Source organism: Haemaphysalis longicornis, unplaced genomic scaffold, assembly GCF_048455015.1.
Source record: "Haemaphysalis longicornis isolate Haplotype H1 unplaced genomic scaffold, Haemaphysalis longicornis Haplotype H1 scaffold_9, whole genome shotgun sequence".
Taxonomy (NCBI): domain Eukaryota; kingdom Metazoa; phylum Arthropoda; class Arachnida; order Ixodida; family Ixodidae; genus Haemaphysalis; species Haemaphysalis longicornis.
This window is the reverse complement of record NW_027526460.1, coordinates 40362388-40387253: the sequence shown is the minus strand read 5'-3', so window position 1 is coordinate 40387253 and position 24866 is coordinate 40362388. Positions and strand designations below refer to the sequence as shown.

General features: G+C 49.8%; 1 protein-coding gene across 3 annotated transcripts in view; it reads right to left on the bottom strand.

The window, feature by feature from the left end:
• The window catches only part of LOC144152225 (neprilysin-1-like), a 67725-nt gene that overhangs the window by 34068 nt on the left and 8791 nt on the right, over nt 1–24866 (bottom strand). For all 3 annotated transcript variants that reach the window (XM_077683458.1, XM_077683457.1, XM_077683459.1), the window contains one exon: nt 22153–22252. In XM_077683458.1, coding sequence (XP_077539584.1) covers nt 22153–22252 — 100 coding nt within the window. The remainder of the gene's footprint in view (nt 1–22152; nt 22253–24866) is intronic.

The window sequence follows — 24866 nt, the reverse complement described above, 5'->3', positions numbered from 1 at the left end:
AACCACTTAGTTAGTCCCAACGTCACAGCTTAGTTGGTGCAGCCGCCGCAAACCGCGTATGGTAGTTTTTCTTCTTTCGCGCTTTGTAAAATAATTATCGATTAGTCAACCGGATAAACGATGAAAAGTGTGCTAATTTGAGCCAGTCTACGCAGTGCAAGCAAAACGGGAGCTTGAAATATTCACTTCAGTGTCCCTTTAATTAAAGCCAGGCAGCTTTGCTGTTAACATTAGCGTTCGCGACGTCAAGTCAGAGGGGGGTAAAGCGAGCTCCGAGACCGTACGAATCGTGGGCGCTGACATGATACAATTCCCATGGTTGCCAGATTAATTGTATTCAGCCTTGTAAAAAGTTCTGCCGTAATTATTCAATTAAAACAAAGAACTGAAGCAAAATAGTTACAAATAATTGCCTCGGTAATTAAAACTGGCTTCATAAAAACTTTTACTGTAATTAAGCTCTAATTAGCGGAGAAAAAGTAAGTGCGTAGTTCAGTTTTGGTTTCGATTTTTTTTAAGTGTGCTAGGAAGTGGCGAGGCCCTTGCGCCTGACTTGCGCAGTGTGTGTGTGCAGTCTCCGGCTCAGATCTGCGTGCGTGCAAAACGTATACAAGTTGTACAACTCGGATGCCCGTGCTGAGCAAGTGCCTCCCCGGGCGCTTGCGAGGCTGTCATTCGTTTCACGTTAAACACCCTGTCTATTGCCCCTGAACTGACGCCGGAACAGCGATTCCGATCTGACCTTGACGACCGCAAGTTCACTACAGGCTACGGAGTGGCAGCCAGCGATTGTTCCCGTTGGAAGAGAAATAAAAGGAACTTTTATAATTGTTCGGTTCCAGTTGTTTTATTCATGGAACTTTTTACAGCTCTCCATGCTTCGAACTTTCACGCAATCGTTCGTGAAGGTAGAACGAAAAAAATAGGTAACGAAATGCGGTTTATTTTTTAATCAGTCACAATAAATTTACCGCTCTGTGCGGTAAATTACTGTCCATTCAATACTGCGCATTCAGTCACGCAAGCTTTCCCTTCGAAGTGGTGGAAAGCAGCTAGGACTGTATTTCGCGTACTCCCTCGGCATGCATTCTCCCACTCCGTTGCCCTGCGATCGACCGCGCTCTGTCGTTCCTGTGCTTCAAAGCGCCGCGACTCACCGGCAATATCAGCGTTGGCCCATGCGATGTTTTTGTCTCAATAAAGGTTTTACATTGAGCTAAAGCCACAGTTCACTTCACTTCATTTGAAAAGCATTGAGCGACTCGCAAAATGTCACAGAATGGCAAATAAAGCGGCACAGCGCAAAAATGCACGGAGATCATACGGAGATTCATTTTTCTGTGCGCCCAGTACGGATCAGCTGACTCCTTTGCGTCCTCGCGCATGCGATCAGTCGCATTCGAGCTTGCGCGCAAGTGTTGTGTGAGCGTTGCCACATCTTGCTCAAATAGTCTCAGTACATATAAGTCACACGTACGGTAAACCGAAAACACGTCGGTTACCTACCAACAGGAGATAAATTACGCAATGCTGTCGACGCCGCCTACACAAAATCCGCCTGGCCAGCGGTCCGCCATGTTAGAATTAATCCCGGCATGCTTCGCTAGCCGGACGCGGAAACGCCACAGTAGCACGTTGCCAGATTACAACCCATCGCTTTCGCCGTTTTTAGTAAGCAAAAGCTCAGCTGGCAACCTTCAAATCGTTGTATCCATGGAGGAAAGAAACTCAGGAGAGGCCCCGAGCATCCCAATGCATTGCGAAAAGTGTGGAGGAAGTGGCGTCATTTTTCTTGAGCCCATGGACAATGTTGCTTACTTGTTTACAACTGCGGCGGCCAAATTTGGGCAAATAGAACGGACAAAATTTTAAGGCGCTTGGTACGTGGCTGCCTCGCTACGCTTGCAAACCAGTACAGTCGCTACGACAAACGTTTTTAGATTAGGCCAGTTTGAAAACTCCGCCGTCGGAGGCGGCCTTAACTCGTATGCGTTCGCCATCCCGCGAGCCTGTTGCTATGACGACAACAAACGCTACTTTGCCAGGCTTAAGAGCTGAAAATCGTCCTTCTATCTCAAAAACGAAGGCTGTTTTTCGATTGAAACTTTTGGTGAGGGTTAGAATGGGCAAATTGAAGGCGAAATCAACAGCTTAGAACATGACATCGGACCGAGGAATTAGCGAAGAAGCTGTTTTCGCTGCGAAGCGGGAGGGCAGGGCGACGCCATGTTAGTCAAATCAAACCGGAGATAGCAAAGAATGATGGGATAGAGTGCTGGGCTCCGTGGGCTCAAGTCATGGCGGGACTCGGCTTCATAAATGTGACGTCAGGGCCTCTCCTAACCTTTTCTTTCCTCCATGGTTGTATCATTATCTGCCACTGTGCGTCGTACGGTTCCAATGCATTGGCTCAGCGGCGCGCTTTCACTCTAGAGTCAGTATATTATCTCTATGCAAGTCAGTAACACTGTCCTTAATTAAGTCAGTGATGTTAAGTCAGTGACACGAGGGCCCACAGAGACGCCGTGTGGCCTCGCGGTGCGGTTGCGTTTTCCGACAGCTACCTGGCGTTGTGGATGGAATCACTGGCGTACGCAGGGCGTACGCAAGGGGGTGGGGGGGAGGGGGGAGGCAAGGAAGCCGCGGCCCCCTGCGCAATCTCCTGTTCGCGGGGAGATGTTAGCTGATTGAATCATTGGAAGGATTCGAGCTTTATTCTAGCGGACAAACATGAAACTGTCTGTTTCCCTCCCCCGCTGCAGGCATCCTACTTTTGGTGTAACAAGGCTACTGACTCAGCTTATGATCCAAGGCAACTGAAAAGGATTGCCCGTTGGCAAGTTACAGCCAAAAAAACTTGCGCAAATTGGGAGTCTGCTCCCAACACGGTCAGACATTTTGCGATATGAATGAATGAATTTATTATAGAAAGGATGGCACTCTGGCCTGTTGGGGGAAATAGGGAAGCGGTTCCGGGTCGATAAAGTTTTATTGACGCAGTAAGCCTCCTTCACGAAGGCCACAGTTCAGATAAGCGAAGAGATAAAAACGTTTAGGCGAAAAATAATTTATTACACAGTCATCAACAGCGTACCTCCAATGAATTTCGACATTTCTATATTGATTTTTAGTTGTTTTTTGCGTTGTGTTTTTTGTCATTTCTTTCCGGGTTCCAGCCCCCTCTTAAACAAAATCCTGCGTACGCCATTGGCTGTAACTGCTGCATTACGACACCCAATAGGCAGGGGGTCCACGAAAGAGGGGAAGAAAACCGTTTTGAATTGTGTCCCGCCATAGGTCGACTACACGGTGTAAGTGACCCCTCCCCGGTGGCTCAGTGGCTAAGACGTTGCGCTGCTGAGCTCGAGGTCGCGGGTTCGATTCCCGGCCGCGGTGGGCGCTTTTCTGATGGAGGCGAAAAGCAAAAATGCCCGTGTGTACGAGATTTCGGCGCACGTTAAAGATCCCCGGGTGGTCAAAATTAATCCGGAGCCCTCCACTACGGCAGGCCTCATCGCCTGCGTTGCGTCGGCGCGTTAAACCCTACAATCAATCAATCAATCGAGTTTCGTATGGGGCAGTCAGTGTTCCACGTCAATGTTTGGTGTACGTAAGGGAACATCATTGGCTTCAGGGAGATTATCAGAAATGAAACTGTTTCCACAAAAGATTGACATGGCTGCAAATGAACTACGTGTTGAACCGAATATTTTCTTGCTATTCCAAAAGCCTCATGAGTAATAAAAATATACTCACGGCAGCCTGTTGCATTTCAGTTCAAAGCCAATGAAAGTTTAATGTAGCGTAACTTGGAAAGTAGAACTATGGAAGAATGCATTGGTAGGTATGTCACTGCTCATTTTTCCGATAAAAGCTCACAATAGTCATTTTTAAGGCGGGTGCTAGTGCTTCAGGGTGTTTTTCTATAAATTTTAACCGCAAGTCAGGATTATCTGCCTTATCATTACACTGTGAACTGCGGGCCGGTGATATGAAACTAAAAAAACAGCGGCAGCTGTTTTATTACATCGCCGGTAAACGCCTCAGAAATCCTCGCGTGGATTGAAAGCATGACACTGTAGTGTCAATCAAACGAACTGCCGATAGCGTCTTGCCACTCGCGTGACTCGTGAAGTAGCAATTATTATACTTGTAACGTTTGACGTCCCGCAATTCTCTGCTTGCGCCATACGGGGTGTCGTCTCTTTTAAACGGAATAAAATAACGCTTGTTTCTTTGCACCTACAGCTGATTTTGCAAGGCAGGACTCCCCATGCGGCATCGCGACCTCCACCGTTAGCGCGCGTCGCCGCGATAGGTGTTTGCAGGGCGTCTCTACGTTCGAAACGGCTCAACAGAACACTACGTTTCCCGTTGATATCACTGCCGATTTCTGAGGTGCACCGATTAATTTTTGCCGCTGGTTTCCTTTCACCCTGGGCTTACACAGTCCGTGTACTGTATCCAACCATTGCGGCCATGTGTTTATCCAGAATTTCGATTTAGGGAGGGTGTCAAAATCCCTAGTAGGGGAGGGGGATGGGGGCTGTTGGGGGGGGGGGGTATAAATCCCTGGGGAGGGGGGGGGGTGCCCATGGTTGTGAAATATTTTTTTTTTTTTTTTGGGGGGGGGGGTGTCCAAATCCTTCTGGGCGGGGGGGGGGGGGTTGTTAGGGGGGTGTTGGGGAGGTGTATATAAATCCCTGATTGCGGCGAAGAACCGCTACTTTCTTCCACCCTGCGTTTACGACGTTTGATTCGACGGTGATGATGGCTGTGGAAGATATTGTGCCGACTAGATATCTTGACAATTAGTGCACACGCAAAGAGAAGGAATAAGTGCACTGCGACGAGCACGAGCAAATATGAAAGACAATCATTATCTTTCTTCAAGAATACGACGGCTAAGCAACGTGCAGCGATCGAAATTTGAACTATTCAGACCCAAAAATCGTATGTGCGTTGTTTATGTGTTTATTTCTGCCTGTCTAATAGCAGAACAATCACAGATAGCCTTGAGGCAAATATAAAATACTCCGGAAATAGTTTGTATCAAGAATAACCTCTCAGTAATTTTTTTTTCTCCTGAGCAAGTTTTCAATGACGACGACTTTTTCTTTTAGATGCGACGCTGAGAGCATCTCTTGTCGGCGGCCCTGTCCTTCCTGCGTGCGTCCGTCGTCTTCGTCGGCGTCCGCACTCTCCTCCGCTCACCCCCTCTCCTCTCCGATAGGGAACACTCTCTCGCAAGGGGCATTGGATTGGATTGGCTTGGCTTGGATTAAAGTGGATTGTGTTGGATTGTGTTGCGTCATAGCCGCGGCAGACGCACTAGCGCCGGCGCGTGCCCAGGTGAGAGCGAACACTCTTATAGCGTCCTCGATAAACACGCACCGGTGTTGCCCCCAAAACCGGCGCGGTGCACAGTGCCCCACGACGGTGCGTACCGGCACGGAGCGTTGATCGAGGACAAACGGGGCGGTTCTACACAGGCGCCATCTCTTAATCTAAGAAATCAACTCATAAAACGTTCACAAGTAACAATACAGCACTGTAATGAGACACAGCGCTATTTGAAAGTGGTATTTATTGAAGGCCAATGATTATATGTACGCACAACTTAAATCCGTCACACATGCGGAACAACGTACCGCCACCGCTTCCACTAAACAGCTACATACAAGCTGCTTCTAATCTTCGTTTGAGCCATAACGCGAGTGCCTGTTTTGTTCCGCCCTTCCGTTACAGCAAAACAAGTAGGTCTTCATCGTCTGGGCACTCCGGTAACAGTTCATGATAATTCGATCGAACGAAACGAATGCCAATCCCCAACTTTCTGGCAATGCATGCAGCCGTCTTTGAAGTACACAAAGTTCGCGTCCTCATTTACAATCACTGGCCGTTGTTACCGCCCGTTAGGAGACTGTCGCATCGTTGCCCGATGAATTCACAAGCACGCCATCCTTGTCAGCAACAATACACAGCTCCGTCCGCCTTGACACGAGTGCGGCGATGCGCCGTCGCTGCAGCAGACGGCGGAGGAAGCTCCTTCGCCGGCATCGTCCGCGATGCATCTCGGGACTGCACGCTGGCGCACCGTCGACTCTCTCGGTGCGCGGCGGTGCAACCAAAAATTGCCCCGCGACGGTGCACCCCGGTTTATCGAGGACGGACGGTGCACACCGGTGCGGTTTATCGAGGATGAAAAGGCGCACCGGTGTGCCCCGGTGTGCACCGGTGCGGTTAATCGAGGATGCTATTAATTAACATCTGCGGGTGTGCGGTCCAGCGCGCTCTCACTCCGCCGGTGGGCGGCGCTGCGCGCGCTGCTGCGCATGTGCAGTACTCTTTCTCCGCGGTCTCCTCTCCTGTGTGCCGCTCTCCGGCGGCCTTTCGGTCGACGGTTGCTCTCCGCAGGCGCTTGAACCCCCTCAGCGTCGCATCACACCAGGGTTCCCGCGAGGGGAGGTGGGCGTAATTTTTTTTCAATTGAAACTCATTCATTCTTGGGAATGAGACCTATATAAACCTTTCATAATGAAATAGTTATACTGTCAGCCGCTAATATTAGTAATCATGAGTGAGGCGAAGGAATCGCAGAGGCCATGGTGACGTTGCTACGAACATATTTATTCTAGAAAAGCATGATGATGACTAGAACAGGAACGTGCATGGGGTGACTTCTTCTTCTTCACTTCGTCTTCTTCGCTTCTTCTCCTTGGTTTTCTACATCTTCCCGCCCGCGAGATTCAATTGTAGCATCCCTCCATGGAGTACAAAAGCTGTACCGGTCTCCTAATTAACTGCCGGTCAGGTGTCTTCAGCAAACATGCCCTGACTAGGCCGTCTCTGCCTGGAAATATCTTCTCAACTTTGCACAGCTTCCAATGAGCTCGGTGTGTCTTGTCCCCTAGTAAAACTATGTCCCCTTCCTTAATCGTTGTGTTGGTTGACAACTTCAAGCTTGCGCTTCTTAATTCTGCTAGGTATTCCTGCTGCCATCTTTCCCACCACGCTGCTGTTCTTTCCCTTGAGTTCTTCCAAAAAGCTCCTAGGCATGTTTCGGCGGCTGTGGGGTCTTGATGAAGTCTCTGTCTACCGCCTATGACGTCGGCCGGAGTAATTGGCAGTGGTTCGTTTGGGTCGTCGTATACATATGTGAGCGGTCTGTTGTTGAGTATCCCTTCAGCTTCCACAACGATTGTCCGGAGTTGTTCTTCTTTCATAAGCCGTCTTCCAATGGTCTTTCTGATGGCTGACTTAAAACTTCTTATCAGTCTTTCATAAAACCCGCCCCACCAGGGTGCTAACTCGGCTATGTACTTCCACTTGATCTGAAGATTCGTTGTGAATAGACGCACTTTATCGTCCTCTATCCTCAGCATTTTATTGATTTCTTTTTCCGACCTTTTGAATGATCTGGCATTATCGCTGTAGATGGTCTTGCACATGCCCCTTCTGGCACGAATGTGCTCTTCATCAGCTCAAGATGTACCGCTCGCGTTACCGCACACGTGAAAATGACAATGTACATATTTTGCTCAGTGTGTCCTTTTTCCTCTCTAGCGTACAGTGGTCCAGTGAAATCGACTCCTATGACTTCAAAAGGACTTGATTGGGTGATTCTGTCAGCTGGCAATGGCGCCATTTCCTGAGTCATCGGTCGAGCGTTGAATCTCCTGCATGTAATGCATCTCCTAATGATCATTCGGACTAACTGTCGGCCTTGAACTACCCAAAACTTTGTTCGTAATCTGGTCAACGTTACACAGACGCCCCGTGCATTGTCTGATGATGCACATGTCGTACCAAAAGCTCAGAAAGCTTACTGTTTTTTGGCAGTACGATTGGGTGTTTCTCGTCGAAACTCATGTCGCTTCGCTCCAGCCGTCCTTTCACTCTGATTACACCTTCAGTGTCCGTGAAAATTCCGATGCCATGTAATTGGGATGCGCCTTTCCTTTCCGTCGCGACGTTCCTGACGGTCTCGCCTGTATGCATGAGTTCTTTTTGCTCTTGCCTGATGAGAAATAATTCCGCTTTGTTGAGTTCTTCTGCTGTTATAGGACCTGGTGTTTTATTCTTTCGTAGCCTCCCAGCATAACGTAGCACCCATGCGGCGATCTTTAGTGTCTTCGTATAAGATCCGAACCTGCTCACGTCAATAACTTTTTCTTGATTATCGCACGACGTAAGCATACAATGCTCCATGTTCGCGACCTCCTTTTCTTCCATATTGTTTATCTGTGCTTGATATCCTGGTCACGGCACCATTGAGACGAAGGAATCGCAGAGGTCGTGGTGACGTTGCTACGAACACATATTTATTCTAGAAAATCATGATGATGACTAGAACAGGAACGTGCATGTGGTGACTTCTTCTTCTTCACTTCGTCTTCTTCGCTTCTTCTCCTTGGTTTTCTACAATGGGTATAAACAGCTCTGATACAACGAACTATTTCTTGTAACCGCGGAGAGTCAGGTAGTGGCCACACAACGCTTGTGGGCGGAGCTCCTGCTACGCTCTTGCCCTATCATCAACTATAGCTCACATGAGAGCCGTCGTTTTATGTACTGTGATAATCACAAACAATTTCTAAAGCAGGCAGAAATAATTTTAATTTTGCAACGAAATTTCTAAGTCCACAAGGAATTTCTAAAGCAGGCGGAGATAATTCTAATTTTGCAATGAAATTTCTAAGTGTAGTATCGGGGGGTTTCGGTTTTGGTTTTGATGTCAAGGGGTTCTACCACCAGGGGGCTAACCGTGACGTAAGCCAGAGTATATATATGTGATGTGACTGAATAAATTATTCTCTTTGGCTTGACTCTACAACTCGAGTGCGCGAGACGCGCACTCGAGTTTAAGCGTGTGTGTTTTTGCCTCACTTTTAAAAATATGTACAGGTGAACCTATTGTTGTTTTGTAGCGTATGTTAGTGAATGTATTGTTATTGCAGATAGGCTGCGATTTTATATCTTTGAACGGTACTTTTTATGTAACAAAGAAGAAAAATATACCCCAAAACTAGACAGTCCGGGTGCGTTTAAAGAGAGTATAAGAAACACGTGCATATATGCTCAAAAGAGCCTATTGGCCTCGAGGACATACCGTGGCGCCACCTACGAATGACGTCACTTGTAGGACACCGAATCGTGTTGTCGTCTGCTACAACACATTTCCCGTGCGTATGCGGAAGCGTATTTTTTTGTTGTGGCCACCGTCTCGCCCGCTCCTTGTGGATTTGATGCAAATTACCAAAAAAAGTTGTCTGTAAACCAAATAATTCGGGCAATCAATCAGCGACTCGCTTGTTCCCGGCGACAGCTCTTACATAAGCAGCCAGCTAACGCCAAGGACGATGAAACTGATGCCGAGAAAAGTACGCTGTAAATTCATTATGAAATACTTGCGACGGGACATGTGCGTGCAAGCAAACACCTTGTAACAGCGACGGAAACGCGTCGCTCACTTATGATTTCACCGCGCGAATTGCTCGTATTGCCTGATAAATGAATGACGCGAGAACGGTGATCAGATTGTTTCGCCGCACATACTTAAAAGTATTGTTATGGTCTGCAGTTTGTCTTAATCAGTGCCTATTTCCCCTACGATGTTTTTATAGTCATGCCCGGATTTGATTAACGATCACTGCCGTAGCCTAGGTACTCTGCACGGCTGTTTACTTTTCGCGAGTTGTCCGCAATGTATGAACGGTATGAACGCGAGTTTTTAACGCCTTCGAGTGGGTTCGGACAAGGCTATATTTAGTTTTCATTAGGTGCTCGGCGTGGTAATTTATAATTGCAGCGTGTATTGTATGTTTACACTAAGCCGGCATTTCGAAACTCACTACTGCTCACAGAAGGCGAGGCTGCGTACGAGACGAAACACGTCGTTAATGATTTCGGGTAATGGGGATATTTAGAATAGGAGAACCGAGTGTTGGGGGCCCCCAAGAAGTTAGAGGAACCCAAACGCAACACGCGCGTGCGTGACGGGAGGGCCTCCGCCAACAGCTCGCAGCCGGCTTCGGATGCACGTAATCGGATATTGGGAACTTTAGGCTTGGCGTCGCAGCAGATATTTCATCGCCGTTAGAGTTGCGGGTGAGAGTCCCCCACAGAACGTTTCACCGCGCTGGGAACTCTGTAAGCGCGGTGATTTCCGTTGAAGCCGTTGAAGCGATCGACGATCAAGATACCTGCACGGCCTCGGCCGATTCTTGCGCGCAAGCATAGCCATCCTTCGGCCGATCGCCGCACCGTGCGTGAACGGGCCGGCGCTGCCGGGACCGACCTCCGCGGCCGGTCGGCGTAAATCGCGGCAGATATTTGAGAATCGCGTTGAAAACCACAGCTGATGACACTACCTATCAGAATTTTTCATCACACTAACATCCACTTTCACCAATCTGGAACTTCTTTTCCACGACTTGTGTGGTTTTAAAAAGCGGCAACAAGTTGTTGCTGCCGCGACCTGCGTCGGTTCGAGCCGCACCGTCGGCTGTACGGGCAGGCACGGCGGGTGCGTGTGCTTCTGCGAGCAGTTAACGGTTCGCGATTTCCTGCTTTATACATTTTTTGCAAACAAGGGAAATCTAATAACTTCACTCGGCGATCGTCTAGAACAAGCCGCTGTTTACGCTTCGGTCGCATACGTAATACACCACCACGCTCATGGTGTTAGCGGATAATCTACCACAGTTGATACGGTTATAAAGTCCCCATGAGGTCGAACTGCGCTTGACGCACTGAGAATTAACTTCAAACGAAGGAAATTAACACGAAAATACTTTTAGAACGCGCTTCCTAAGCGAAGTGTCACGCGCTGCAAGCCACTTACGCAGCAGGATAGGAACGGTGATCCTGCAAGTGACGTCAAAACGATCGCAGCGCCAGCCTCTCCAGTGGTGGCGCTCGCGGCCAATAGTTCACGCCACGTGTCGTAGTCAGGTGGGCACCCCTGTACAGGATATGGTTTGTGAATGCGCGTTTGGGTCCAGCTGCCCTTCCCAACTTTTGAGCAGTGGATGGCTCGTCTGGTCGATCCGGACCTTGGACACCAGCAAGAACTGGTCAAGAGGGCCTGGACGGCAAGTCGCAGCCTGGGTATCCCGGAATAAGGATGCCCTCCACCGGGCCAGTGCCCTGCCATCAGCACTTATGCTCAATAAATGTTTATTCTCCTCTCTCCTCGTCTAACAGAATTCCTTAGTAGTCCCGTGTTAGTCGCAATCACTGGTTGTTTGTTTTTTCTTTCACGGACGAACGCGAGTAAGTACAGGATGAAAGCTAAGAGAAGGATAAGTAGAGCTCAAATTTGTGCATTTACAGCAAAACTGATTACTTCGACCACCCCGGAATTTTGATGACGACGACAATGATAATAACCGGAATTTCTTGCGGTTCTCGTTACGCAAAACTCGCCCCCCCCCCCCCCCCCCGGCTCACACCCCCTTGCGCAACATACACCTGTGGAGGATTGACCGGCAATTAATGAAGGCTCTGCACACCATGCTTGGCATGGCCACCGCCACTGCAGACCCTTGACCGGTGTCCACTGACCATTTTCCACCCAGGAAAGGTTTGCGTTGCCGGTTGTGTTTGGAGGTGTACATACGGCCAACATTACGATTCCTTACTTGTTAACGTTGCCCCTATCTGCAACAGCCTTTGCACGCCGAACTTGTTCCATTTACTTTGGAAATGTCTTACGTAGGAGTGCTTGGAAACGAGGCTGCGGACCAGTTGGCTCGTGAAGCGACATCGTGCACTCGTCTTCTGAAGGTGGCTCCAGATGAACGGCGCATTTTAAAAACAATCATACAAGATCATTTCCGCTCTCTTTGGCGACCACAACATCGACCTTGTGTCACAAAAGGAATGAAGAGGACAGAGGCAACCTTACTGTTCCGCATTCCGACCAACTCAGCGCGGACACCGGCGTGGCTCCATAAGCTGAACATTATCGCTTCACCTCTGTGTGGAACGATCGGTCATTTTATTATGGACTGCCGAAAGCATGCGAAGGAGCGGTTAGCTTTGTTTAAAGAACTGCGAAGGATGGCCGCTCCGCATGCCTCTTTGAACGATTTAATTTTCCCGGAAGGCCATTGGATCACGAGGAGGGACATCTTTCGTTTGATCCTGCAATTTTTACGTGTCACAAGCCTCAGCGAGTCATGGTGAATTCCCGCGCATAGCGGTTAAAAGGTGCTGATCGGGTGAGCAATTGTCGACATACCACGCAAGGCTAGGTCCACCCGTCAATAAACATCACCACCACCACCACCACCATCGTTTGTGGCGACGGCCCCCACCCGCGTCAGAGGCAGCCCACCTGCAGCGAGTAAGAACATAGCCTTCATTCCTTGAACAGATCACCGAGTATACGCCTCAGCCAACGGTCTGTACAAACTTGTTTAATGTTCTGAACTGACTTCCCTCATGCTTGCTGCAGCTACTCTACGAGAAGCCATGTGAAATCTGCCAGTGCTGAATGAACTTGCCCATGAACAACGACCCTTTTATGTGAACTCGTGAATGTCCGAGGTTTTTTTACCTTCCCCTGCACCCTTCATTTCCCCCCACCCCACCCAGTGGGCTTGTGTTCCTTTTTCATTAATAAAGTACTACTACTCTGTAGTAACTGGGAGTCGACTGAATGAACCATTTCCTGTCCGTTTTGGAAACATCTACGTTTTAGACACCGTAGATTACCGGCGCGGAAACTTGTGCCCGACTGCAAGGATGTATCTGACGTAGGAGTGAATAATTAGAACGGGTGAACGTGTGAGCATTATAGTAACTCCAACGTGGACGTTTCCTAAAAATGCAAGAAGTGTTTTTTTCCGTCGCTCGACACGAGCAATGGTCCGTGAAGTACATTTCCTTGCTCTTTCGTTTGTCACATGTAGCTTTACTGGCCGTCCGCTTGCACACGGTGAAATGACTACACCAATTTTACTCACGCCCGACCAGCCCCATCCTCACCTTCCAAAAAACCCGCTCATTAACCACGTCATGACCAACTCACGTGATGTATTCCAGTCCCCATTCCCATATGGTCGACTCGTGGGGACGGATGAGGCACCTCGTCTTCCGGCCTAAACTTTGGTCGAATAGCTAACGTTACAGTTTGCAGGCAATATAGGAGAGATTATTGCATTCAAACGCCGCAAGTAGCTATAGTGTTTAAGGTCAGTGATCGCACGGGAGTATGAAGCAGATTCGCCACGAGCAGCATGCAGCGCATATGCTAAATACATCCGTATCTTTTTTGAGGTGCGGAGCACCTTAGTACCTAACAATGTCCGTCCGCGTCCGTGCGCATAGCATTGACAATCGCAAAAAGTCACACAGACACCGGCAGGATTCGAGACTGTGTCGGGTAGACCAGACGGAGTTAGTGTCAGTCGTCTTACCCACTGGGCCACGACAGTGAGTTAGTACCCGTGAGTCAAACGGCTCACTCCCTCGCCTGTAACGGTGCAGAGGGTGCGAGTACCTTAGGACCTCCCAATGTCCGTCCGCGTTCATCAGTGCGCACACCACCATCAAGCGAAAATCAAGCAAAACTTGATTTGAGCCGCGAGTTGCAGTTTCATTTAGGGAATAATCAAGATGCAACTTACGGCTCAAATCGAATGACGGGCGGGGCGCAAATCGGATGTCACTCGGGGCGCAACTTTTATGTCATTTCGAGTCCCCGTACTCCGCACCCTCGCCATCATCCACGGAGTGGAGATGCTGCCATTTTTTTTCTTTCAAAGTGAAGCTTTCTATACCTCACTATACCCGGGCGCAACAATATAACGGCAACGATGATGATGATGATTGCTATTGGTTGCCCTTTGTAGCGGGGTGATGACGTGTCATCTTACCAAAAAGGACTAATACACCTATGTTTAATACAGGAGGGTTGCGAGCTGGGCTAGTTGGAATTTAGACATTCTTGGATAAAACCAGCGCGAATTCAGACGAAGACGGAGGAAGTAACCACAAGGACAGCCGCTGCTAGCGCTGCTTACTACTAGCGCTGCTTAGGCACAAAACCTTATTAGGCACAAAATACTTTTTTTTGCTGTTGCAGGTGGTAGCTGTCCTAAGCAATATTCCCCTATCTGCTTTTCGTCCACCAGCATTCTAATCTTTTCATCGCCTCGACAGCCTTGAAGTTAACTTCCCCTTAAATCCTAGGGCTTCTGGAAGCCGAACATTTCCCTCATGTAGATTTGGGTGGATACCCTCGCATTCCGCATAGTTTTTTCTTTTCCGCAGACCCCGTATACCCCATCATTTTGTGAATACTACCCCACAAAACTCTTAGTTCGCAAGCAACCTGCTCTAGCCTCAAAAAGCAAAGCACTGCCCTGAGAATTATCGAAGAAATTTTCCTTTCTGATGTCCAATTTCTCCGCCCAGTACATCTGGGCAGTACGCCCAGTACGCCCAGTACGGAGTGATACCGTACATGAGCTATTGCCGTTCTTAACTTGTTCTCGAGTATGGCGCCTCAAAAAAGATACGCTTCCCGTGGTTGGAATCAAACTTGCGTCTCTCACGTTATGAAGCCGATTATAGAACTATAGAAAACTATAGAACTATAGAAAATGGCAGGTGTCTCTGACTGCACTCAGAATACTAGAGGGAGGAATACGCCGCATACCCGAGCAGAAAGTCGAACTGATATGGACACCGGCTCACTCAGGGCTGGAGGGCAACGAACTCGCCCATCAGCTTGGCCGAGAACTTGAACACCGGGCAGACGAGCACGAGCCGCAAGCCATAACGACTTACAAGGACATCTGCAGCCACTACAGGGAAGGCAGACGGCGGTACCCTGACCCGCACAAATCGCTCAGGAGAGCGAAGCAAACGATCTATAGGCAAATACAAGCAGGATCCTTCCCGCACCCATATCTCCAATGCAGAATGTACCCTGAGAGATATGAGAGAGTGTGTAGCTTGTGTGAGCAATTGGGCATGTTCCAGCACGTCATCGGAGAGTGCGATTTCACCGAGACCATCCACCCACCCCTTACCCAACCCTCCACCACTCTTCCCCCACACCCCTTAACGAGCGATGGGAGACCTTGCTTACCAGCCCCACCTTGGAAGACCAGCTCGTTCTGATCTCCAGGGGCCAGGCAGCCGAGGAAGCATATGGGTCCCGTGAAGAGGGAACCACCCCATCTGGCACGTAGTAGCCGCAATATTGTTTGGCTAAATAAAGCTCTCTCTCTCTCTCTCTCTCTCTCTCTCTCTCTCTCTCTCTCTCTCTCTCTCTCTCTCTCTCTCTCTCTCTCTCAATACGATTTCGCCATGTTCACACGGTCGAAGTAGTAGTTTGGATTTCGGACTTTGACTCAGGGTGCATGGGAGAAAGATTCGCGTTTTACCCATCTTCCTAGTTAATAAAGGGGCTTTGATTTTCAGTGGAAAACATGCCTAATGGGTACAAATATCATTCTGGTTCCAAGTCTGGGAACGTATTTTATTCGACTTATCAAATGCAATGTCTCATTCTCAAAACTGAAATATAGTATAAGAAAAATGTCTTAATTACTACCATTGAGTGTTACGACAGTTTGGTTGCAATGATTTTACTGTAACAAATGAGATTTTGTCGGGCTGCTTGACGGTGCTGCGACGTTTTTCGGCTGCCGACATGAAGGGCCGCAGACATCGTCGCCCCCGAAGAGACCTTCAGCACGGGCAAACGAAGCGTATAGCCAAATGCTTTCCAATACATACACGCATGTTACTGAATTGTGCAGTCGGACAGGTGTGCCGTACTTGATCACTGCGCGGAACCCGAGGGCTCTGACGTTCCAGGGCGGCTGCTTTCCACAACAGTGCTGGCGCTAAGAGGTAGGTTAGAGCCATCGGAGCCTGTGGACGAAAACGAGCGGAAGGAGCCGCTGCTAGCGATTCGGCCAACGTCCACCGTCTGCGATGCACGGTCGAAATGCTGCAAGCGAGGGGCTGTGATCGCTTGCGGAGAGCTTCTGCAAGGGCGACCCATGCGCGACGCGGTTGGTGAGATTACCCTGCAACCGGGTGGTTTGTTGGTGCTCCGGGTGTAGCGGTGCGCGGAAGTAAGGGTCCGGCCCATGCGTGTTGAAGTTCGCGTAACAGCTGACTGTGGTCGGCTCGATGCTGTGCTGTGCCTCAGCGCTCTACGGGGCAGGCGACGTGCGTCGCCCAATATGTGCGGCAGACGCTTCCAGCCAGGCTCTGGGAGCACAGGCGTTGGACGCATCAGAGAGGCCTTAACGGGGGCCGTCATGCGGGGCTTCATAGCGGGAAGCCGACATGCGTCGTGCAAAGCGAACGCCCCGAATGTCCTGGTAACGTGGCCGGGCATCTTCCAGACGGCGCCACCGAATGGTCCGGTTGGCTGGCTGGCTGTCAAGAGCGGCCATCGGGTCACGCCTTCTTGATTGTGGCGATCGTACAAGGTCACGTACGACTCCACGGGCCATTCGTAGTAGTAGTACCCCGAGTACTCGGAGTTGGTGCCTGAAGAAACGACGCAGGTGGTCCGAGAAGACGTGTCCAAGGCGGAGCGGTCGGAAGCGTGGTCGTCAGCGATGACAGCGAGCGGATCACGCGTGTCGGACAAGGCGCGCCGAGGGCGCTTGGGGCTGGACGTTCGGAGCCTCTCCGATTTGAACTTCTTGAGGGGCGCGCCCTTGAGCTCGCTTTCGGTGAACTTGACCGATTCGCGTGGTTTCGTCTGGGACGTAGAAGTACCCGCGAAATGGATCGCATCATTTTCGGCCGCCTCTTCTGGCACGCTCGTAAGTCCCGCGCGAAGCCGGCGACCTGCCGCAATGCCTGCGGTAAACGTGCCCACTGCCGACGGGCCAGGATTTAAATCGACGCCCACGTTCCCAGGGCGGCGGCAAGGTTTCAGCGTGTGAGTTGAAAGAGTGGATATTTTTGTCCTCCGCTTGGGGGACGGCTTGTCGCCACTTTCCGAGTTTATCGTCGACGCTGGACTTGCTGTTGAACCCGCGATAGCGGTCTTCAGCGTATCGCTATTTAATTCCTCCAGACCTGTTGAAAATGGAATGTTTTGTGACAGCGTATTTCTGGGGACACTGCTAGCCCGATGGAGCTGGTTTCTTGTGTAGTTCCAGGTGCTTACAGGCTCGGTGTAGTCGGCTGTTGACGTTGACCTACGTTGCAGGGCTCCTTCACTCGCCACGGTAAAATAAGTGGCCCGGCTCATCTGCGGAGCTTCGTAGCCGGGCTGGATATAACTCTGCGATTCCGCTTCACCGAAAGGCATTTCGCGCAGCCAGGGAGAACTGAAGGCCGCTCCAGAGTGCTCGGCCTTGCTAGGCGGACTCTCGACGCACTCGGAGAAGCGCTCGTACGGGACGCTACTGAACTCCGTGCGCCTGCTCCAGGCGACGCACCACTGCTCGTTTTTTCCGGCCCTGCTCTTTAGTAGCCTGCAGCAAGAAACAGCATCGCGTGCAATGCGCGGGAAAGATAAGGAAATTATCATCACAGAAGGGGGGCTGCTGCCATCGCCACCTCTGGAACCACTCCGTGTGGTAAGATATGCAGAGCGAGTAATCGCCGCATTCAACTTTACAACTTTACAACTTTATGCTACAACTTTATGCAACGCATTATCGAAGCGGGTTTTCTGTTGATGTTATATGGCCCCTCCAGCTTCCGAAACAACAACATTCGATCGCACTGTAGAGTATAATAATTGCCTCGGATGGAGGTTCTCAATACTTCTGGTATTCACTGGCGATGCGCGCATGCAGGCGACCGTGTGAGTGCACCGTCACTCGTTACGTCAGTCTCCGCGGGATGGCGGTACTTGTCCGTGCTAAGCACATGACTGTGTTGCACGTTATTAAACTCTACCTCACCGAACGCAAACTATTGCCTCGAGTCCACTGTGAGCGCGATTAATAACAACTCTTTGACACCACCGTTGAGAATCGAATTGAAACGGAGCCGACGACGCACGCCGGAGTTCTTTTTTTTTTTCGGCGTGAGGGCGCAGTGGCCCAAGCGAAGAAATTGGCAGCTAAACTTTTCAACAAATACCACCTATACGTCGTACGTCCCTGTGACTGGAGTTTTGTGTGTAAGTATTTTCAGTTTTCGTTTCACAAAACTTACTTTTACGGCTGCGAATAATTTTTTTATACAGAGAAGATAATTTTTCAACCATGGAATGTGTTCGCTACTTTAGGCCTAATTTTAACAACATGAGGTCCTTTGAATAATATATCGCCATTTCTTTGCTATAAGAGAAGTAAAAAATGCAGCTGATTGTTGTGCAAGCTTTATTTTATTGATAACGTGTTTGGTGGATTCTGAGCTCAGCCGTCTGCAACGAAACGAACACAAATGCTAACAAATGGGCCTCCTGCGCTGGAGTTTTGGCGACATGCAGCTCCCTCTCGTGACCGACGCGTCTGGGTAGTCAGAAGAGCAGACGACCTGCGCCCCCCTCCATGTGTTTTAATTACAAGCCAGGAGGAAACTTGGTTGTACTTAATTTAATCGTGTTTTGGTGCGTTTAAATGATAGCACACTAAATAAACTAGCTTTTAAAGTAGTTGAAGAGGCCAAACAAAACAATATTCCCTAAAACAAGCTGATTTTACAAGCTTTCTTTTGAGCGAGCTGTCGTGATCTTCCCGACGGTGCGTCAGACATCGCACGGTGGGGTGGTCTAACTTCCTGACGATAATTATCGTTTTTTCTTGCGTACGGTCGACAAAGGAACAGTTCGCAAGTAGCATAGAACATAGAACGTTGCTCTCCTATAGCGTGAGGTAACTGCAAAAGTTTGCTTCAGCGGCGGCATGCAAGCGGACGCGAGCAGCGCAGCCGGCTCAGCTGACACCACCGGCACGGCACCGACTTGAAAACGAGTGCAAATTTTGTTCTATATTTTCGCAAACTAAGTGATTTCTCACGCGAGATTTTACGCTGCACGATTGACGAATGGCAGGGTGCATGTATAATTAGCGGGTAGAAGGTGAGGCAATAGCGTCGAATAAACAAATTAGGCGAAATTAAAGGACGCGAAATAAGCACCAAATCACACATCCGCTGCCTTCTTAGGTGTGTACTATACTTAGGTAACATAAACAGCCGCATGCACGGTGCGCGGCCCAAATAATTACATACGATCGTCCCTGGCCGTGTTCGTTATTTTCTAGTGCAGTGGTCGGAAATCTGCGGCCCGCGGGGCAGAATTAGGCGGCCCCTAGCCCGTTGTCAGCACCCCACCCCCTGCCCCGTCACTCCCTATCTGAAGTGCGACGCGCCATTTTTTACCTCAGATGGGGTTTAGACGAGAGGCAAGAACAGAGAAATGATCGCTTCCAGTAGGCATTATCCTGCATCTTCACAATTAGCTAGATAATTGGCAACCATTTTCAAGTATTATTGTCGATTCGCTGAATTTTTTCTTTGTCTGCAAAGCGCCCCCCCCCCTCCCCCTCCTCCCCTCCGCCCTATTTGCCGTCCGACCCACCGCCATGTCGGCTTCATGCAACTCGGCCGTCCACCTCAAAACGTTGCCGCCCCCTGTTCTAGTCTATTAAGTGCGAACGCGGAATAGATGAGGCGACAGCGTAATAAATAAAGTTAGAGCAAACAAGGAAACAGAACGGCCACTCGGTTCACCCGACCGCTTTGTTCTACGGCCCCTGCTTTCGGAATCACAAAACAAATTTCACGCTGCTGACGCTCGCTTATTTTGTCACTGAGGCACGATACAACAAAAAGGCAAGCTAGCACTGCACCACGTATTCGTAACGGCGATGTAGACCAAGGTGTTCAATGAAAGTGCATGGATAAGTGCACAGGTGTGCAAAAGCGCGGCGCACCGCAGCAGACGAGCCTGCGATTCGCCGGACTCACTGACTTTCACACACGATCGTCGCCGACTGCGTTACTCGGTTGTTAACAAGTCCGCATCACAAAGTGTATTAGTTTAAACAAGGAGCTCCCACTTCAAATTCCACTTCGTACGACCATTGGTGAACCCGCGAGTTGCACAGCGCTGTCACCGTCCCTCCCACCGCGGCCCCGTGCGGGAGCCGAAACGTCTTTGAAGTTTTTCTTTTTCGTTACTTGGTCGGTGCCCTCTTTCTCTCTCAAACCGTCCCAGCAGGTTCCTCGACGCTGTAAATGTATTTAGCGCTGCAAAGCTTTTTTTCCCTGGTCCCACGTTGATCCTGGAAGAGATCGGACGCGCCGGGGATGGCCTGAAGACCATGTCGCAAAACGACCGGGGGTATACCGCGCGCTCATGTCACCCATGGGACCACCACAGTTTTGTACCACCCGGATGTGCTACCGGGAATTCAGTTTGGCCTCCTGTCGTGCCGCGCCACCTGGGCAGCGCATGAGGCCTCTAAAGTTATCACCAATTTGATCTCCACCCTGTTAAGTTGCGTTAGTGAAATTTTTGGTTGCTCTGCTTCCGGTTCCTAGCGGATGGTACTGCTTCCATTTTGGCTTGCATGCAGCCTCGATAGTGTCATGTGTCAAGGGCACCCCCTGAGAGGGGACGCATCAAAACCCAAGAAAAGGGAAAAAATAACAAAAGAAAAGCCCATTTGAACGGCACGCCAGGAGCGCACCAATGAGGGAACGCCAGTGCCTAAACCCCGAGGCATCATGGTCAAATATGGCAGCGCGCTGGTCAGCCAATTAGAGAACGCCGCGCAGGAGACCAGTTGCGACATGAAAAGGCAAGGAGCCAATGAGAGTGCGCCACGAGAGAGCTCAGAGGGGATAAAAGCAGGGCGCATAAATAGAAGGGGGAGGCAAGAAACCAGGAGGCGGAAGGAGCACGTGAGCTTCAAGGAACGAGCCAGGGGGACGCGGCCGGGCCACCGACTATGCCTACCAAGCCTGGGCGGGAGCGGGCCGACTTCGCATCGGCTGCGGCATCCTAGGCGCACCACGAACTTGTGTCTTCGTGGCCCCAGCGGCGGCGGTCGGGCACCTGCGGCCAACGTCCACGCTCCGTCGACCTACGCTTCGACGGCCCCGAAAGGCTACGTTCGTGCCGAGACTACCTGGGACCTCCAGCGGCAGCGGCTACCAGGGGGTAGCCACCAAGGGAACCAGTCGGGACGCGCGGAGCCCACACCGCCCAAGGAGTGACCGCGCGCATCGAACGCCGGCATCAAAGCGAGACGAGGATGGCTACCACCGAGTCGCGGCCACGCAAGGGTGCGACACGTCAGCGCCGACCGGGGTAGGCCAGTCCAATAGGGACGCAGTCATAGGGCACAGCTAGGAGGTTGTGGTGGTAGAGAGACCACTTAGGGCGTGATGAAAATAGCTGATTTGAACTAGTTGTGTAGAACTTTATTGCAGAGACGTTTGGGCTTTGCCTTGAATTGTATTTTGGGATTTTTAGTAGGGGGTTGAATGGTTAGCGGTTTTTGCGCTATTTTCTTGAGTGGTTTGCTTTAGGGTTTTCCAAGTGTGCATTAAAAGTATGTTTTGTTAAACCTGTCAGCGGCTTTCCTGCGTCCATCTCTCTGAGCTGGTAAAAACAACCTCACCATCAGTTCACGTGACAAATACAATCGTCTAAGCTTCGGACGAGACTCTGTACAATTATTTACGACCATTTTGTCTGTAACTAACATCCTTCCACTTTATAAAAAACAAAGAAAAACAGAGCGCAATTAACAACAAAACGCCATTAAACGGGTGTATAATTGTGTGTTGCTAGGCTGTAAGGGTGTTAGGTGCAGACATCGAAAATCACATTTACGTGATTAAATTTTTCTACAGTGTACAAACCGTATACCGTTCAAGAATAATGTTGTGAGGTCGAAAAGACCAAATTTTTCAAACGATTATGCAGCCTCAATATTGTATACGACGATAAAAGACGAATGAGCACGATGTAGTCTCAGTATTCACAGTATTTTCAGTAGAGAGCAAGGCAGGCCAGAATCTGACATGATGATCATGTTCCTTCAAGCGCCCAAAAAAAGTCCTTTGTCTTCGCCGTCGTCGCCTTAATTGCCTGCACAAATGCACTGTCTTGAGCTTTAGCGTTAAAACAGCACCGGCTAGAAAAAAGCTTTCCAACTTGGCCTGGCTGGAATTGTTCGCTATTACACTTACCTGCGATAGCCGATCAAGCCGAAAATGGCGAATGCCAGACTCAGAAGGGCCGCGACTATAGTGGACGTGTGCTGGGGAGACCACCCAACCGGCTGGGAATCTACGCAGAAGGGCGGAAGACGGCATTAAGGCGGGGGCTACAGAGGCTTGGCGTACCACAAATGAGGGTGACGGAACAGACATATTTTAATGGGTTGGTAATAATGCGGACAATGGAGAGCGGTTTCGTGAAAATACAATTTGTGTAGACGTATCATTAACGCTCAACGTGTTTACAAGTCAGAGAGGTCGCAAAGAACAGCACCTGTCCCGTGAAACCGGAGGTGGGCAGGTGACCTCACCTTCTTTTTCCTCTAATCTATAACCTTACCTCAGTCTCGGCCTAACCACTAAGTTGAGGTCCGTCCGGGCAGGCTCACTTGAACATGCATAGTTCTCACTTAAGCTTCCCCTCACGCGCAAGTACAGCTGAGCATTGTAAAGATTACGTTATATGGTTGACTGCGCTAATTTTATGCCACTGACATCGTAGTATTACCCTAAGCTCATTTTTCTGTCCGAATCCAACGACATCCAAGCGATTCCGCCTGCCTCCAATGAAATAGTTGCTTGGATAATGGGGGTGCGAGTGGTAAATTGAAATTATCGGAGTAACATAGCGCACATCTCACCCACCCTTAACATGGATTTCGTATGCTGGTATTAATATGAAAACATTTTACCTCATTAACATCATTATGTGACACGTCTGACCTCACTGCGACCTTCTTCATATAGGGAGGTAGAATGCCACGGTTGAGATCAATCTCATGAAGCTGTCGACTTCCTATACAAACAAGCAGACTGCGGCTACAAAGTGCCGCGATGAGCGCGCTTATCTTGGGTTGAGGCAACTGGCCACTACAGGCCGGGTGGCCTTAGCCAGTACGTTAAAAATTCGCATAAAATAGGCCCAACGTTTCAGTGTAGGCTGGCTGAACCTGTTGCATCGTTTTGAGAAGAAGTACAGTCCAGCAAAGAGCCAAGGGGCAGCTATGAAATTTGAAAGGGTGACTATTGAGATATTTTAAGTTTTATTTCAAACGCAAAAAAGATTCGCCATCATAGGAGAATAGATGAGAAGTAACCGCTTAGAGAGAGCCAATGTCGTATAGCTTAATTGTTCTCACGTTAAAAGTCGCTAGACCCCCCGGTTAGCTGAACTGGTGGAGCGACACCCACCATACGGGCAATGGGTGAGGGCTAAAATATCTCCCTACACAAATTTATCTAACGGCGAAATTACCTAAATCCGGTTCAGTTTTCTCCTTTTTCTGCAACAGAGTATTGCGTTGGGCAACTTTGTGCTGTTGAAAATCTGAGACACAGAAGAAGCAAAAAAAAAAAAAAGAAGGCAAATGAAGTACCCTTCATGGTGGGAAAAGCGCTACAGTAACAAGGACAAGTGAGTACACGGGACAAAGCGCTTTGTCCCGTGTACTCGTCCTTGTTACTGTAGCGCTTTTCCCACCATGAACATGTACCAACACGCCCAGCTCGCAGTTCTTCTAAATGAAGTACCCTGCCAGCGTTCGTACGTGTGTTTTCCTTATTCTTCCTTGTCTTTGCTTTTGTACTCTCTTCTTCTGGCTAGTACACAACTAGCCTTTTTTGCAACTGAGAGGTATCAGTACTGTGCGTGATAATTTTCCTTTTTACGATTCGCGGCGTCAGCACATGCAGCCAACTTTAGGAATGCGCTGGTCGACGTGAAGGGCGCGGTACTGTGGAAGCTGGGTTCTTATAAAGAGATGGGCCCATCTTCCCATTAGAGCCTAGCAAAAATCGGAACTGTTGCTATACAGGCCTACTACTTGGGGAAGACGCACAGACCCAAACCCCCCGGCTGTGAAAATCTTCGCGAATGAAACGCAACCCATCCCCACAGTGTCCAGTATACGGGTTCTCGGTCTCCAAATACAGGCCAATGGGCATAACTCGGAGACCATCCTCGCACTAGAAAAAAGCGTCCATCAGGCTACCCTACTCAAATCGCGAATCGCTAACCGACATCACGGGATGAACGAGCGCAATCTCGTGCGATTAGGTGAGGCCTTCGTCCTCAGTAGGATAACGTACGTCACCCCTTTCCTACACCTAAAAAAAGACGAAGAACTCAAAATTGACGCCCTGATCAGACGGGCCTACAAGCAGGCGCTAGGCATCCTGATCACTGCTCCGACCGAACGTTTCGAGGCACTGGGGCATGACTGGGGCTTCACAATACCCTCAGTGAACTAATAGAGGCTCAAAGGCTAGCTCAACGGGAGCGGCTTAGTTACAGCCAGACGGGTCGGCATATTCTCGGCTCCCTGGGGATCAAGTACCCTCGAACCGACACACACAAGGTACTCTTGGCTCCTGAAGTGCGGGGACAAATTCACGTTCCACCGATCCCTAAAAAGATGCACCCGCTCCACAATCTGGAGCGCAGACAGGCGAGGGCGAAAGCCCTAGCTACACGAACGTTACGGCAGTTTATAGGACGTGGTTTATGTGGACGCGGCCGATTACCCTGGTCGCGATGCCATGGCCCTAGTGGTAGTCAATCAGCAGGGTAATCCATAAGCTCCGGGTCGGTCCCCACGATCGAACCGGAGGTGGGCGAAGGGGCGGTCATTGCCTTGGCAATGACAGCCTCCGCGAAAATCAAATACGTGGTGAGCGACTCAAAG